Source organism: Saccostrea echinata, unplaced genomic scaffold (genome assembly GCF_033153115.1).
Source record: "Saccostrea echinata isolate AGI-Se365-2 ecotype Australia unplaced genomic scaffold, CSIRO_AGI_Sech_v1 ptg000010l, whole genome shotgun sequence".
Lineage (NCBI taxonomy): Eukaryota > Metazoa > Mollusca > Bivalvia > Ostreida > Ostreidae > Saccostrea > Saccostrea echinata.
In genome coordinates this window covers 2601400-2616782 of record NW_026889759.1, presented here as the reverse complement: position 1 = coordinate 2616782, position 15383 = coordinate 2601400, and the positions used below count along the sequence as shown (strand labels likewise).

The 15383-nt window shown below is 32.6% G+C and overlaps 2 protein-coding genes across 3 annotated transcripts in view; one reads left to right on the top strand and one right to left on the bottom strand.

The window, feature by feature from the left end:
- Nucleotides 1–4680, bottom strand: part of LOC133184144 (RUN and FYVE domain-containing protein 2-like) — a 172156-nt gene extending 167476 nt beyond the window's left edge. For both annotated transcript variants that reach the window (XM_061319025.1, XM_061319024.1), the window contains exon 1: nt 4532–4680. In XM_061319025.1, coding sequence (XP_061175009.1) covers nt 4532–4676 — 145 coding nt within the window. In that variant the 5' untranslated portion in view covers nt 4677–4680. The remainder of the gene's footprint in view (nt 1–4531) is intronic.
- A 6186-nt stretch (nt 4681–10866) lies between these two features.
- LOC133184141 (GLIPR1-like protein 1) lies at nt 10867–12734 on the top strand. The gene is made up of 6 exons (XM_061319021.1): nt 10867–11019; nt 11102–11317; nt 11603–11718; nt 12147–12238; nt 12333–12468; nt 12593–12734. Exons 1-6 carry the CDS (start codon nt 10867–10869, stop codon nt 12594–12596), a joined length of 717 nt encoding a protein of 238 aa, XP_061175005.1. The 3' UTR covers nt 12597–12734.
- Nucleotides 12735–15383: the final 2649 nt, after the last annotated feature.

Here is a 15383-nt window from a genome sequence, read left to right as displayed (position 1 = left end):
TTTTCCCTTGAACACTCTGATCACCCTAAAGGTGATAATGAATCAATATTTTCTTGATTTAATTATTTATGGGTAATCTGTCTATTTATTTTTAAAGTATCTTATAATTTTGTGTTGTTTAATTTGATTTTTTATGTGTATATTTTAACTGCATTCAAAATCATTTGACTTTGATATATATTTTAAGGAATTTTAAAAGTTAATGAAAATAATCAAGATTAAAAATATATTCTCATCCCAAAAAATCGTTTAACCTTTTCCCTTCTGATATATATTTTAAGAAATTTTAAAAGTTAATGAAAAATAATCAAGATTAAAAATATTCTCCCCCCCCCCCCCCAAAAAAAATTGTTAACACACCCTTGAACACTGTGATAGTGAGTCAGAGCAATGATGAAAAAACACTTTTAATCAGAACAATCAATTAAATTTCATTTGGGGCACTACATTGAAAACAAAGCATGAGAACTACCAGATTAAATGGACCTGGACACTAAGCTGTTGCAAGGCCATTTTGTTGACAATTTTAGATTTCTATTTTTATTCAAAAACTTCAATTTAATTAATGAATTGAACTTATATATAAATGAATATTCTTAGAATTTAATGACAACGTTCTTCATAACATGGTTTCAAACGTCTGTGTTTAAACAGGGCACAAGCTCTGTTATTGTTAATGCTTACTGGTGTGTTCAATTTTTTTTCTATGCTGAGGGAAAAAAATAACTGATTTACTGTTTACAATCAAATTAAGTACCTTCATTTCACACTTGTAAGAGACAGACAGCACATTTTATGAGACAGACAGCACATATATGCAGGATACATGTATTAAGTGATACATTTCAAATTCATGCAGTTTATCCTTCTAAATGTCTCTGGCCATCTTAAATACAGATATTGGTAAACATGCAAACTTTAAAAAGGACCTGTTGAAAATGCCATCTTTAAAATTCAGTGTTTTTTCCTTCAAAAATCTTTCCTTCCCTATTGCCTCTTATTTTTTCATGTATTATGAAATCTAATTGTTGTATGATATCATGCCTGCTTGATGATCACATGATTTTTATTTAAAAACACTTGTAATGAATAACTATATATATACATATACTAGTGAGGGGAAGTTCCTGATTCGTTTTTTATTGTAACAAAGGATCTCTTAATTGGTCATACTTTTCAAAGTCACAATTCTAAATTATGAAGTGTTTATAAACATATATTGTATACAGGGAAATTTTTGCCCCCATTTTATTTTTGCCTCTTTCACCCTACTCACAGGTGGGCGAATTTAACAGGGGGCGAATTCAAAGAACTTTATATAATTTCTTAAACAGAACTGTGAATGGGCAAATTTAAGACAGGGCAAAATTTTCAAGCTGTAAAGGGGCGAAAATAACCCTGTATACAGTATGTTTGGAAAATACCCACCCTTACCAAGTTGAATTGAAGGTCAAATGTTACATTTTTTGTATCATATACATGTATTCAGCAGAATAATTCTGCTAGACATAATTGACTTTCAAGTTACACTATTAAATATAATGAAAAATGTTTCATTTATTGCAAAGACATTATCCCCACCTTTTAATCTGATTAAAATCAGATCTCTGTTACGCTCCGAAATTCTGATGGTCGCTTTGTACAGTGACCATCAGAATTTCGGAGCATAACAAAGATCTGATTTTAATCAGATTCCCCCATCTTTCTGAAAAAGAAACTCAGCTGAGTACCATAAACATTATAACGGGGAATTCTTTAGTTTGAAGTTTATCTATCTGCCACTATTCATTTTCTCAACTTAGGTTACAATACATTCAACTTGAATATACATGTATATTTCAATAAATGTTTTTCTGGCTAAAAATACTAGCAAGTAAAAGAAAGTGTGGCACTCAAGAATTAGAAGAATATTTCTTAAACATGAGTCAAAGATGGTTTAAAGTATAATGTTCAATTTAGCATTTTTTGTGGCTCATAAAAATTGACGCTGAATAAAGCAGCAGGGGAAAAGTAGTCCAGATCATATCAGACTTGTGGTGGTATGTAAGCAAGTCCTTGTGCAGCAATGCTCACATGATTAAAGCAATGTTTACTCACAGGTATTATAGACTGACCAGTGACTGACTTATATTTCTGTGTTTGCTTTTATTGAAAAATTTCTAAAGTATTTTGTAGAGTTTGTTTCCCCTCCAAGGAAGCCAAATGAAAAAGAGGAAGATAAGGAACTGTTAATTATCAATTGTCATGTGTTGACTGGTAGTCAGTTGCTGGAATACAGGACAACTGTTACAACTGAAGAAATCAGATATCAACAGAAGAAAAATTATAACTTGGTGCAACAGATGCAAGATCAGGCAAGAAGACAGCCAAAGTTTTCATACAGTAGTTGGAAAAGTCCCATTTTAGCCTCCAAAACTGTTGGCCACGGCACTTTTCAGTTTTGGAAATGTGACAGAGGCAATATGAATATATGTATCAGTCTTTCAGAAAAAAAATCAACTGCCATGAATGTAAAATAATTATTTATGCCATGGTATGCAGTGTTTTTCAAAATTGTTTCAGGAAATTAATTTGTCTTACTGTAATATTTAACATAAAGCAAATGCGTTGAGAATATCTTTAATTGCAGTGATTTAGAGTAAATTCCCATGTGTGAACTTTTTTTGATTTCGTAAACGTTTCAAATACTCCAAATCTTGCAAGATTATCTAGTACAACTTTCTTGAGCTAACAAATAATGTTACCTCATAAAACACTAACGAGACATATTTTATAACTTTTATAACAGTAAAGGTCTTGTTTTTACTGATTAATACTTCCTGAACTCTTGCCTCTTTTTTCCCAACAACATTCACAAGTCTAACACGATGTCAATGGCCCCAATCCTTAAGTTTAACGTATCTCCAAAAAGTTTGTTGACAAAGTCTATTGTGAGCGTCCAATTGACATAAAACCAATAAAACTCTGCTGAAAAAAATGTAGGTATTTTCCATAAAGTATACAAAGATTTGATGTTTTAAGATTATCTTTAAAAATAAACAGCTATATCATTAAGATAAATTATTGCATCAGGGAGCATGTCTAGACCCTATCATCCCAGCCCCTGACCCCTTCCCTCCCCCTCCCCCACCCTTTCACCTGCTGGATGCTGAATCTGCTAATGAATATCCATATACATGTAACTGTGTTTTGCCTTAAATTTTTTGTTTTGTTGTTATTCAAAAAAAGAAATTTCATTTGGCACCATCTACCAGATGCCAAGATTTTAAGAAAAAAAACTATAATAGTATAATAGGGAGATTAACACATACATACATTTGAAGAAAGCATCTATTACTTTTTTTTTGGGGGGGGGGGGGGGTTAAGAGTTTTCTTTAATCAATAATGTAGTATACATATCACAAGAGTACTCAATTTTGTTATCAGTCATACATGTGGACTCATGGTAAATAATGCACATGGAAGTAACAGCCTTTACACATGCAACACAAGAAAGGACATTATGAAATATATAAACTGAATATCCTTCCTCAAAGAGAACACATCTCACGCTTGCATGTATAAGTACCAATTACGTTCTTCCTTTTTTCAGAAAATCTACTTTTGTTGCATTTTCATCTTTGTGTATTTTTTAACAAAGAGACCTAAAATTTTATCAATAAGCTGTAAATAAAATCCTATATAAAAATCCTACCCCATCCTTAGGCCATTCCAAGATTTTTCTATGTTTAGCGTCCGCGTGCGCCTTGGTTTTTGACACCCCATATCAGAAAAAACAAACAAAATCAGGAGTCCTGAAATTGATTATTCTGGTTGAAATCTTTGAATTCTGTCCATCTATCTACATATTTATCTACAATACGTCGTATCAGGTGTATTTTAAGCAATTTATACTTTAATTTTGCAAAAGAATAAATCTTTCTACAGGAAAAAAATCTTAATAAAATTATATCCTTTGATAATGTAATTTGTATGACTTTAAAGTCTGTGTTTTTATTTTTTGGCTTGTGTGTTTTTTGTGAATAGGTAGGTAAGTTTTTGAAAGATGGGCGGACGCTAAACAGAGAAAAAACTTGGAATGGCCTTATATAAAAACAAATGGTGTCCAATATCATTTTGACCCCCTCCCCAATCTGAAAGCGGATATGTATAATGCCAGTACTGGCATTAGACATATCTGCTTTCAGTGTGTAGCATTGAATTCAAATATTATATTTCTAACCTCACATTCCTTCAGAATTTTTTTATTCCACCCCATAGATAATGTACAATAAAAATTTTTTTTTGTTTTTAGATATGATAGGGTACAACCCTTATTTCCAACTTACTGATAAATGCTCTGGTGTGATACAATTTGAAGTAACATTGCCGTGAATCAGTCATGAGCTAGTTTATTTCAGTTTCTTACATTTCTTACAGTACTTCTTTTCATTCACATATGTAATGCGATTGCACTTGTGCATAGAGTAAATTCGGGATGGACTTGTTAAACTTCAGGATTCACGGAAATTGCATTCAAAGATGCACTTACTTTGGTAGCGCAGAGATCGTGCAGAGCTGTTAATATCAGTTTTACTTTGCAATCCTACCACAGGTTTAGGCCATGAGCTTTCATTTGCATTCTTGTTTTCGCTATCCGAAGTGTCTTGTGATTGTTTTGATTCATGATCGGCCATTTTTTGTGGGAGGAACAGGGGTGGGGTAAAAATGGGTCTACTCAGCAGCTTGCAATTTAATCAAAGTACTGAAAATACTAACAGTATTACGTGTATTATCTCTACGAAGCCAAGATGATTAAAAAATGATTGTGAACATGAGTTGTCACCCAAGAAAAAAACACTCCATTTAGTATCTTTTCTTGTCAAAATTCGAAAATTGGAATCTGAATGCAGGTCCTCCCCTCCAAGAAATAGATTTTACCAAGTTTGGGAATTTTCCAGACTTTTATTTGCTTGTCAACACACAAAACGATACGTAACGTTACTTCGTATGCCATGAACGTATATCATAAAGATGTTTTTTGTTCATTAGAGTATTCTCCAAAGAATTTATTTTTCTGTTCTGATATTCTTTAAAACAAAATAGAAAAACAGTCAAACAAACATTTTTTCTTCGTATTTCTCTTAAGGTTTCATATTACATTTAACCGTCACGATAGCTCAGTCGGTATAACGCTCCATGATCGGAAGGTCGTGGGTTCAAACCCCGGTGTAACGACGAAAATTAACCCTCGTAGAATATTGACCGGGGATCTTTTTTCTACGTAGAAATTTGCCCCCCCCCCCGGTCAATATTACATGTAAAAAAAAAAAAAAGACCCACTTTTTTGTAGAAATTATGGACTTGGGGTCATTTTTCTCAATGTGGATTGTAGAATAATGACCCTCAGTCTTTTTTTTTTTTTTTTTTTTTTTTTTTTTTTTTTTTTGATACAAAAAAAAAATGGATGGTTTTGGTAGGAAAATTCTTGTTAGGCAAATACATTGTGGTTAAATCAGGCAGCCTTATGAAATGAAGTGCTCATTTCTAAACGCTTTTAAGCTTGAATAACAAAATTAAAATGTTTTACTATACTTTACATTGATAATAAAGATGTTTTATCCCCAATAAATGAAAACGTAGCAAGGCTATAATGATGTTCTATGACTATAAGAGCAAAAATATGAGCATTCATAAATTTGTTTTATCACATTTAATAAATAGGTTTCCACAGATGTAATTATTTAAAATATCAAGATCATTTTCTTAGCCAGTGTAAGAAAGAGAAACATATAAATAAAATATGTATAGCTTCCATAATTGTAATCTTCTATGATTTTGCTCTGAGTAAATAATGTGCAAAAATCAAATAAAGTCTTATTTTTTTCTTCAGAAATTATAAGAAATCTTCACGTTTCTGAACCCCTACCCAAATAAATGCGTGAGAAAATGGGCGATTGTTAAGTAAATTCTCGTAAATATCTTTGATTTTCTAAAAAAAAGTCTCAAACTTCTTTTCATAAAAATATAGGGAAGATTAAATTTGTGGGGGGAAAAATAAAACACAGGACTAAATCAATATGTCTCTGACTTTCGATATCATGGGCACAAACAGTGATTAGCTCAAAATCTTTACCAATGTCTTTTGTCGTTTGTTAGTGTCAACAAAGCCTTAACAAACTGAAGCTTTTTCACATAAAAAAATATTTATTAAAAAAAGAGAGATGTTTCGTATACCAATAATTAAAACAAGTCTTATACACGGTAGTATCGTCTTTCCCCTTTCTAGCTACATATAATAATGTTTACCAATGAGAAAAAAAACTGAATGCTGCATTATGAAAAAAGCTTCTCAGTCTAATTACGATTCGCAATATTTGCGTGTGCAAAATTCTCGAATGGGACGTAAATCAACATACAATCTATCAATCATATTGCATAGTACAACAAACTTTCAAATTCCTCTAAATATTCATTTATTTACATTTGCAAATATTTTTCTTAGATGAACCTATAGAAGAGAAAATATGTTCAATTCTGTATGAACTTATTTGGGGGTCAGAGGTCATGGCGTGACCGAATCACACAGCGAGACGATATCTTGTCTACATATTTCTGTCACAGTGACACTGGTTTCGGAACTTCTGAACCGTCAAAGCGATGAAAAAGATAAAATTATTGAAACATATATTTTTTTTTTCGTTCAACAAATGATCGTTACATCTTTCTTCGGTGTGAAGAATGTTTCTAATTAGCCTAAAATCACGCTTACCTTTTTAACCCGAAATTCCTTTGAAGGTATGTAAACTGAAGACGATAGCACCGCTTTTGACTTTATATATAAAGAACTCGTACAATAATAGTAAGATAATTCCCAGTAGCGATCATTGTTTTTTCATTATGAACAGATATTTCCTGAACTGGACTGCTAAACATCAATGTAAGTATTCAAATGTTGGAGCGAGGCGAACTCTCAAGACCAAACAACTTCTAGGTCATTGCGCGTCACAACATAGCAATACGGCGGGCCGTTCGTGTAATAAATGCAGTTCTATTCAGAATATTCGTCTCAAATGTAAATAAAAGTAATAAACAACAATGTTAAAAAGTTCACTGGGAAATGAACTTGGTTGGTACGTGATCAAATCTTCTGAGAAGCCCTTCGGGCTTCACAGGATTTGATCACGTGACCAACCAAGTTCATTTCCCAGAGAACTTTTTAACATTGTTGTTTATTTCTTAATTATTTATAAATGTACATGTATACAAATAGTTTACAATCAAATTATCAAAATTGAATTTGTTGGCACTAAACCTCCATCGACGTCGCTTACTTACACCGACGGGGCGGCGGTGTAAAATATTCTCTCTTCTCTTAAATTCCATGATTCGTCAATACGATTGTGTCTGCAGTAAAACAGAAAATATAAAGTAATTGGACATTAAAGAAAAGAATCTCAAATTATGTAATTTTTCATGTTGAAGTTTGAGGGGGGGGGGGAGGGAAAGTAAAAAAACCAACCCAGTTTTAATTTATTACGACATATTATGCAGCTGAGGAATTTTGTAAAACATTTTGCAAACTGTTTAAAGTCTGGCATTAAGGTTTTATCTAAATTCAATTTTATTTAATTATTCTGTATCTCTATGGTCTTGTCTCTGGCCGATTGCTGCTCCCTGTTGATGTGAACTTTTTGTTGGTCTACATGCCGCTGCACTAAAATATTAGTAGATATTCACTTTGTATTTTCCTATGAATAATGCATGCATATCGAGTCCCATTTATTGTAATCAGCGAACATTTATTATTGTCATGGTCAATCAAAATGTATAATAATCTGAATAAAACAACATAAAATATTGAGAACATTGCAGAAATTGGGACTAAATTTTGATTAGACCTACATTAACATGGTGTTCAACTGAACTAATCTTTTGGAATATGGTGGAAATAATAAGACCCAGTAACATTTATAACATATGTATAAAAGAATGGAGGGATTATGGACTGAAAAGGGCGAACAGGAAGGTAAGTGGCTGCTTTTTTAAGGTCCATTGAACCTCTGAAGAGAGAGATAACTCTTACTGCAAGGATAAGTGACTAATTCCTTTTAAAAGACGGTTTTGTCAAATTTTGCACCATAATATGCATACATTGTTGGCATTCCAATTATAATTTAAATTTCTCTTAGAAAATCATTTTCATTCAAGCAAAATTTTATATGAGTGACAGATGATAAAGCTTAAAAAAAGAAAGTTCTTCATGAAAGCTTAACCATGTTAAAATACTTCTTCATGAAAGCTTGAATATGTAAAAATACTATTTCGATCCAAAATATGATTATAAAATATCTTTTACATAAATAATTTTCAAAATCTTTCCATACTTTACTGAGTCTCAAATACATTTTACCCATAAAAGTAATGTTCGTTTTGTTACCAAAAGTCATAACTTCTATAAAGATACATGTATAGTATTACATATTGCATAAGAAGAAGAAAACACTTGCTGTGGCTTCTTCAGCTCGACATTTAGATATATCAACGACGTATTATTAATTAACAATAGTTCCATTTACGTGTCCACCCGATATATCACAAGGAACTTGAAATAAAAGACTCCACTGATGAGATGACTTCAATTTTTCCATGGTCAATTTCCCCTATTTATAAAGCAATATTCCGCTATCACCTGCCATGGTGTTTACATCATCCAACTTACACAATACTCAAGAGCATGCTACCAGTATGATCAATTTTTAAATGGAGACAGACTACTGACACAAGTTGATGTCACAGGGATTTCAACAACTTCGTTTTTAAGAAATTCTATGGTTGTTATAATGACCTAGTTAGTAAATACATGTATAGATAGGCCTTTGTTTTTATACTGAATTTGACTACGGAATGTTCCGTCTACCTGGTCAATACTTAGGGCTCACGGTGAGAGTGACTGGTCAACAGGGGATGCTTACTACTCCATTGCACCTGATTCCACCTCTGTAATTTCCAGGGGTCCGTGTTTCATGCCCTGTTCACAGAGTTGTACTGTTTATAGATTGCATGTTGTTTTAACGTCCCATTCGAGAATTTTTCACTCATATAGAGAAGTCACCATAGATCGGTGAAGGGCATCAAATTCAGACCTATACTCGGCACTCTGGGCCATTGCTTTATCATCCCAACGCCCACCGTTACACAGGACCTTGGTTTTTAAGATATCCTCCGAAAGACCCGTAACTTTCACTTCTAATGCTGGGCTCTTGGCGAAGGAACAATCACTACCGATGTTTACGTCATAGATTTGACGAGGCACCGAGAACGAGAATCGAACCCGAGCCGTCTTTAGATACATAAATAAATTCACAACTTATATTGTTATAAATTGCTTACCATTATTTCCATGCCAATAATTCACGTTAAAAACATTATTAATGTACGTTTTTAAACATCAGGTTCAGTACCAACTGTCGTTATAGAAAATTCCTTCAAAACGTAGACGTACATGTACAAGCTTATCTTTTAAAAAGATTGGTGAGCTAGCGCTGTAGCATAATAAAATACAGAAGAAGATATCCGAACCATTTGTTAAATTTGCTGAATCGATTAATTATAAGGAAGGCAGATTGGTGCACTGGGGGTTGAGTGTGTGTGTGTGTGGGGGGGGGGGGGGGGGGTGTCACAGTTCAGAATGGTGAATCTAAGAGTGTGCTTCACGTCGGCAATGCCATAACTCCTAACTGTGCTTTAAGCATTCTGTATTTTACTGTAATTTCAATTTCGAGGTGAAAAATAAAAGCCGAGCTTGCCGGAAAGATCCATGAAGGTAGATTAGAAAAGCTATGTATTCATTACAACTTTAGAAATAACAGTCTTGGTTTTATAAGACCCGAGTTACTGTAACTTTTTGTTCATTTACGTGCAGGTTAGACAACAAAACACGAAACTTCAGATCATATGTATTTTCAGATGATAAACACTAAATTGCCATGTCTTTCCGACATACTCTGAAAAAGATTTTTGTTGTTGTTGTTTTTTCCGAGCTTGCCGGAATTATCCACTGAGGTGGTAAAACTGTAAGGAAAGCTAGATGTCTAGAATCTTGGCATTAATTGTATATGGCCAAATTTTTTCTTGTACTTTTATGTGTAGGTTAGACAATAAATAAAAAAAAATTCAGAATCCGGATCTAGACTGGTATTGACTGTCTCTAACCTACGAAATGTATATCGCGCATATCAGAAAGGAAAGGCCAGTGTAAATTCGGATCATTTCTATTTTTGTATGACAAAACGAAATTGTTTTCGTACAGTCCATCTACAGTAGTTTTCCCAGAATCCCCGACCGTGAAGTCGAGCATGCGTATTTCAGAAATATAGACTAACGTAGTTGCTAGCGCTCGAGAGCGCTAGCAATAAAACATAGACGTACATGTATAAAACTAAGTTCGCAGACTTGCGAAAACGATTTGCACATATTGGTTTTTAAATAAGTAATCATAAATTATATCTTCTGTATAACTGAAACCAAGTTTTTATTGAATAATTAATTTGCTACGTTTTATGAAATGATTAAACTATTGCTTGTCAGTTTCGTTAAAAATGGCCAATAACAGATCCACCAACCGTAACTACTACCGTACTCTCTTTTTTGCTATTTCATGACTGTTTAACGAAAATGAGACTAGACTTTTAATTAAATTAAGGATGATTAGTATGCGCGAATGAAATCTGAATGTAGTTTATGGACATCATCTCGTACCTTGTGTAAGTATAAACTCTGGTGCAGGCGTTTTGGAGTTTATTTGCAAAATTGATTAATTTATAAGTATAGATGGATGACATATTGAAATGTGACTGAATTTTTAATGATTTTGACGTTATAAAGATGGAGGCGATGCAGTTGTTGCTATCTTTGGTTTCTGCCATCCTCGTGAGAGTACATTCAGAGTCCATTCCCGTTGATCAGTATAAACAGCAACTTCTAGATGTGCACAATGGTTACCGGGCCCAGCAAGGTGCAGCTGATATGCAAGCTTTAGTGAGTACAAATAGAAACGTGATTGAGTCTTCCAAGAAGAAAATCATAAGGATGACTCTAAATAACATATTTTTTTAAATAGGTGTGGGATGACACACTCAGTAAGGAAGCTGGAAATTGGATAAAGAGATGCAATTTCAAACACGAAATGAAAGGAAGGGGAGAAAATTTGGCTTTTGACTCCAATCCTAGAAAGAATGAGGAATTAATAAATAGTTCAATGAAGGCCTGGTATGATGAAATCAAGGACTATAACTATAACCGGAAGGCCTGTGGGAGAAGTTGTCATTATACGCAGGTCAGAATGGAATACCTTCGATATTTTGATGAAATTTGTCAGTAATAAAATTTTGCACTTCGTTGGAAGGGATGGTAGGAACCGGGGAGGGAGAGAACATACCAATGGGTTTAATTATGTCTATGTTGAAAAGATCAGGAAACAGATGATTTTTGTAATATAGTTAGCGAAGATGCAAGTCCTCACTCTACCCTTTATTAAATATGGTGTTTGCAAAAAGGGGGATGGGCATATTGTTTATGGTATCATAATACTTTACAAAGTCTGTAATACTTTATATTGTAGGTAGTCTGGGCTAAAACTAGAAAAGTTGGATGTGCCATGGAGAAATGTAAATACCTTCAAGCATTTGGAAGTTCAGTGAAGAACGCTTGGTATCTGGCTTGTTACTACGATCCGAAGTAAGTCAAACTTCCGTATTGTAAAGATTCTGGGATAAAAGTCATGTCCTGTAACTTTTGAATTTAAACTTAAATTTTGAATTTACTGGCTAGGCATTTGTACAAAAGTAAAAACAAATTTTCTTTTATATTTTAATTAACATCAATAAATCTCCGCAATTTTCAACAATATCACGAGTATTGAAATTATTTGACTACAAGAAATAGCACGCACACAAAAAGAGACAAAAATGATTATTTCTTCATAATATAAAACATTTCTGTTCCTTGAATGAAACCCAGCGAGAAATGTACAGGCAAGATAGAACCACATTGGTTTTTTTTGTTTTTTTTTGTTTTTTTTTTTTTTTTGCAAAACTTTTGATTTTCAATAGATATATTCAAATATTCTAAAGTAAATTTTTAATCGAGATAATATTTGTATTAAGGGGAAATGATATATCGGAATATCCATTTGTGAAAGGCGCAGCTTGCTCTCAGTGTCTCCAAAAACAGACCTGTGAAAATAAACTTTGTACCGGTAAGAGTTTCACTTCACAAGTAAAGCATTTCAAACTAAAAAGACTGATTTCGATAAAATGTACATTTGAAATTTTTGCGCTTTGTTTGAAAAGGCGAAGGCGTTGAAGTTTGCGAAGACAACGACAAAGATTGTGAGTTCTGGGCGACTTCCGGTGAATGTAAGAGGAACCCAAAATTCATGAACAAGAAGTGCAGAAAAGCTTGTGGTATCTGTAAAGGGACTAAAAAGTAAGTGGAGGAAGTACAGGACATTCCAATAGTTATTTAACCATTGAAGACTTCCATAAGTTCCTGCGCTTATTACTTTTAACACTTCATTGTTCGGATTAATCATGACATTCTATGATTGTAGGTAAAAATGCGATTTCTTGAAATATGGACATAGAGAAAAACAGCGGAATGTCAATCATAAAATGATTACGTGTTTTTTACTTCTCTTACCATGTCATGCTTGAATTCTTTGAAAGCAAATAAATAATTGCAATATGATATAATGAGTTTTTTTTTCTGTCGATATGGCTTCATATCTTAAGGAAGTAGTGTTAATCAGATGTGGATACTTTAAAATTCCAAGGAAAATTTGAAATCACAAAATTTTAGCAAAGTCAAAACATCAACAAGTTGTTCGACTTTACAACACTTTATACAAGTCCAGGATTTTTGACATCACAGACAACTGCTTTTTTCAATAAAAATTGAACTCGTAAATATACTTACCTTGCAAAATTATTTTGTTAGAAACTTTCTGATTGCACAGACAAGTACTCCGAAGTTGATAATTAAAAGATGTTTGAATTTTTAATTGAAAAAATCTATGTAGCTTTTGGAGATCAAGTCTTCCAACAATTTGTTAGAATTCCCATGGGTACTAATTGCATCCATTATAAGCAGACCTATTTTTTTTTTTATTTATACGAAGCAGAATTTATTCAAAATCTTATACCTGAGAAGAAGAAAACACTTGCTGTGGGCTTAACTCGACATTTAGATTTACTGACGACTTATTATCAATTAACAATTGTTACTTCCACTCATATGTCGACTCGATATATCACAGTGAACTTCAATGAGTCTGACTCATCTGCATCATAGTTAGATATTTACTAAGTTAATGGTAATCTAACACCAAAACTTTATGATAAACGTGATGAATTCAACTTTAATACTACTGTCAACTTCCCTTATTTATGAAGTAATATACCCTTCTCACCTGCATATGGAATTTATGCCTCCCAGTTGATTCGACACGTAAGGGCATTCTCTATTTACAAAACGAGGTAAGCTATTGACAAACAAGTTGATGGAACGAGGATATCAACAGTCTCGTTTTAAAGTCTACATTTCGTAAGTTTTTTGATCGATACAATGATTTTGTCAGGAAGTACATTCTATCATTAAATCATTTATCATTTAGTCGAATGCTGAGTGATGTTTTTCATACTAAATGTTAGACCATTTTTTACACACTGCTCGATCATGACAAGGAACCCACGACGGGTGTGACCCGTGGACAGGTGATGCTCACTCCTCCATGACACCTGATCCAACTTCTGATGATATTAGAGTGTTTGCTCTGCTCCCAATTTGTATTATTTTAATGGACTTTTGAGCTTGATTACCGCGATATTTCATCTATATTGATTTTTTTCAGACTTTAATTTCAGTGCAATGCACAACACTGAAGTCAAATTTGAAAGTACTGAAATGAAAAAAAAATGTGCCAATATTAGTGATTGATCTAAAAAAAAATCTACAAACCAGTCACGCCCGCCGTTGACCCTGTGCATTGATTAGGTAGACGGAACTTTCCGTAGTCAAATTTAGTATAAAACAAAGGCCTAATAATTGGTATGAAACATATATCAGCCAAAATAACCTAATGATGGATTGTATGTGCTGACATTTGATTGGAAGTAACCATTCTTAAATGATAAAATGTCATCTATATACATGTATCTGTCTAGTTGAAGGCCACAGCAAGTGATTTTATTCTCATGTAGGGGATTTTAAACAAATTCTGCATTCAAAGAATATAAAAATAGGTCGGCTAATAAAAGAGCACAATTAGTGCCCATCGAAATTCCAACAGTTTTTTGGAAGAATTGGTCTTCGAAGGTGACATACTAGTAATATTGTCAACGGGGAACCCCAGCATCCTTTTAAAATCAACTTAACAGTAGTGTGTAAAATCGCATGATTTCTTTCTTTTCAAATAATCCCCAGTGATTTAAAGTAATGAATATATTTTTTTCAAGAAAAATTAATTTGAGTACAATAGAGCCTCGTTAATTTAGACGCTGATAATCCAGGAGAACTGATAACATTTAGTGTTAGTTTATCACTACTAAATTGAACTTTCATTTGATAAATAAAAACATTATGAAAAAGGATAGCAAATCTCTACAAGCTTAGATTTCAATGCATTAATACCGTAAAGAAAACATTTTTTAAACACATGATTCAAACAACACAATTTTCATTTATTTTCCTCTCAAAACATATAATAGCCTACAGGTATCAGATATAAATATTTTAGACGACAACATAACGAATTCCTTTATTTATTCCTTTGTTTTTAATTTGTTGAAAAGATTTATGCACAATATCAATGGATGGGAATCTAAAATATCATATACTAATCTGCTTTCTTTAACACATTACCTTGACTTAAATATAAAGAGACATGCAAATGAGATTTTATTTGAAAGTATGTTAACTACCTCTATATCTCATCAATTTCATATGACCCCGAAATATTTTTCAAGATATGAATAGATTGTTAAAGAAAAAAGATCTTAAAATTAAGTATATAAAAATTCTAGAGCCTCTATACCGTTTTTTCTCTCTTCTCAATAAAAGCTTACATAATAAAGAACAAAGAGATGCATTTTCTAAACCATTACAAATTGCTCCTGTTTTCCGAAAATGTTTTAAAGATTTTTTCATAATATTGATGCTTTGGAACATATTCACGCAAAAATTTTATTTTATTTTATTTTATTTTATTTTATTTTATTTTTTATTTTTTTTTTTTTTATTTTTTTTTTTTAGCAGATGAAATGAAAAGTTGTGTACAAAAGAATTTTTACAGTTTGTAACAGAAGGTTTGCAAACTAACATTAAACATCGTCATTTCTAATTTT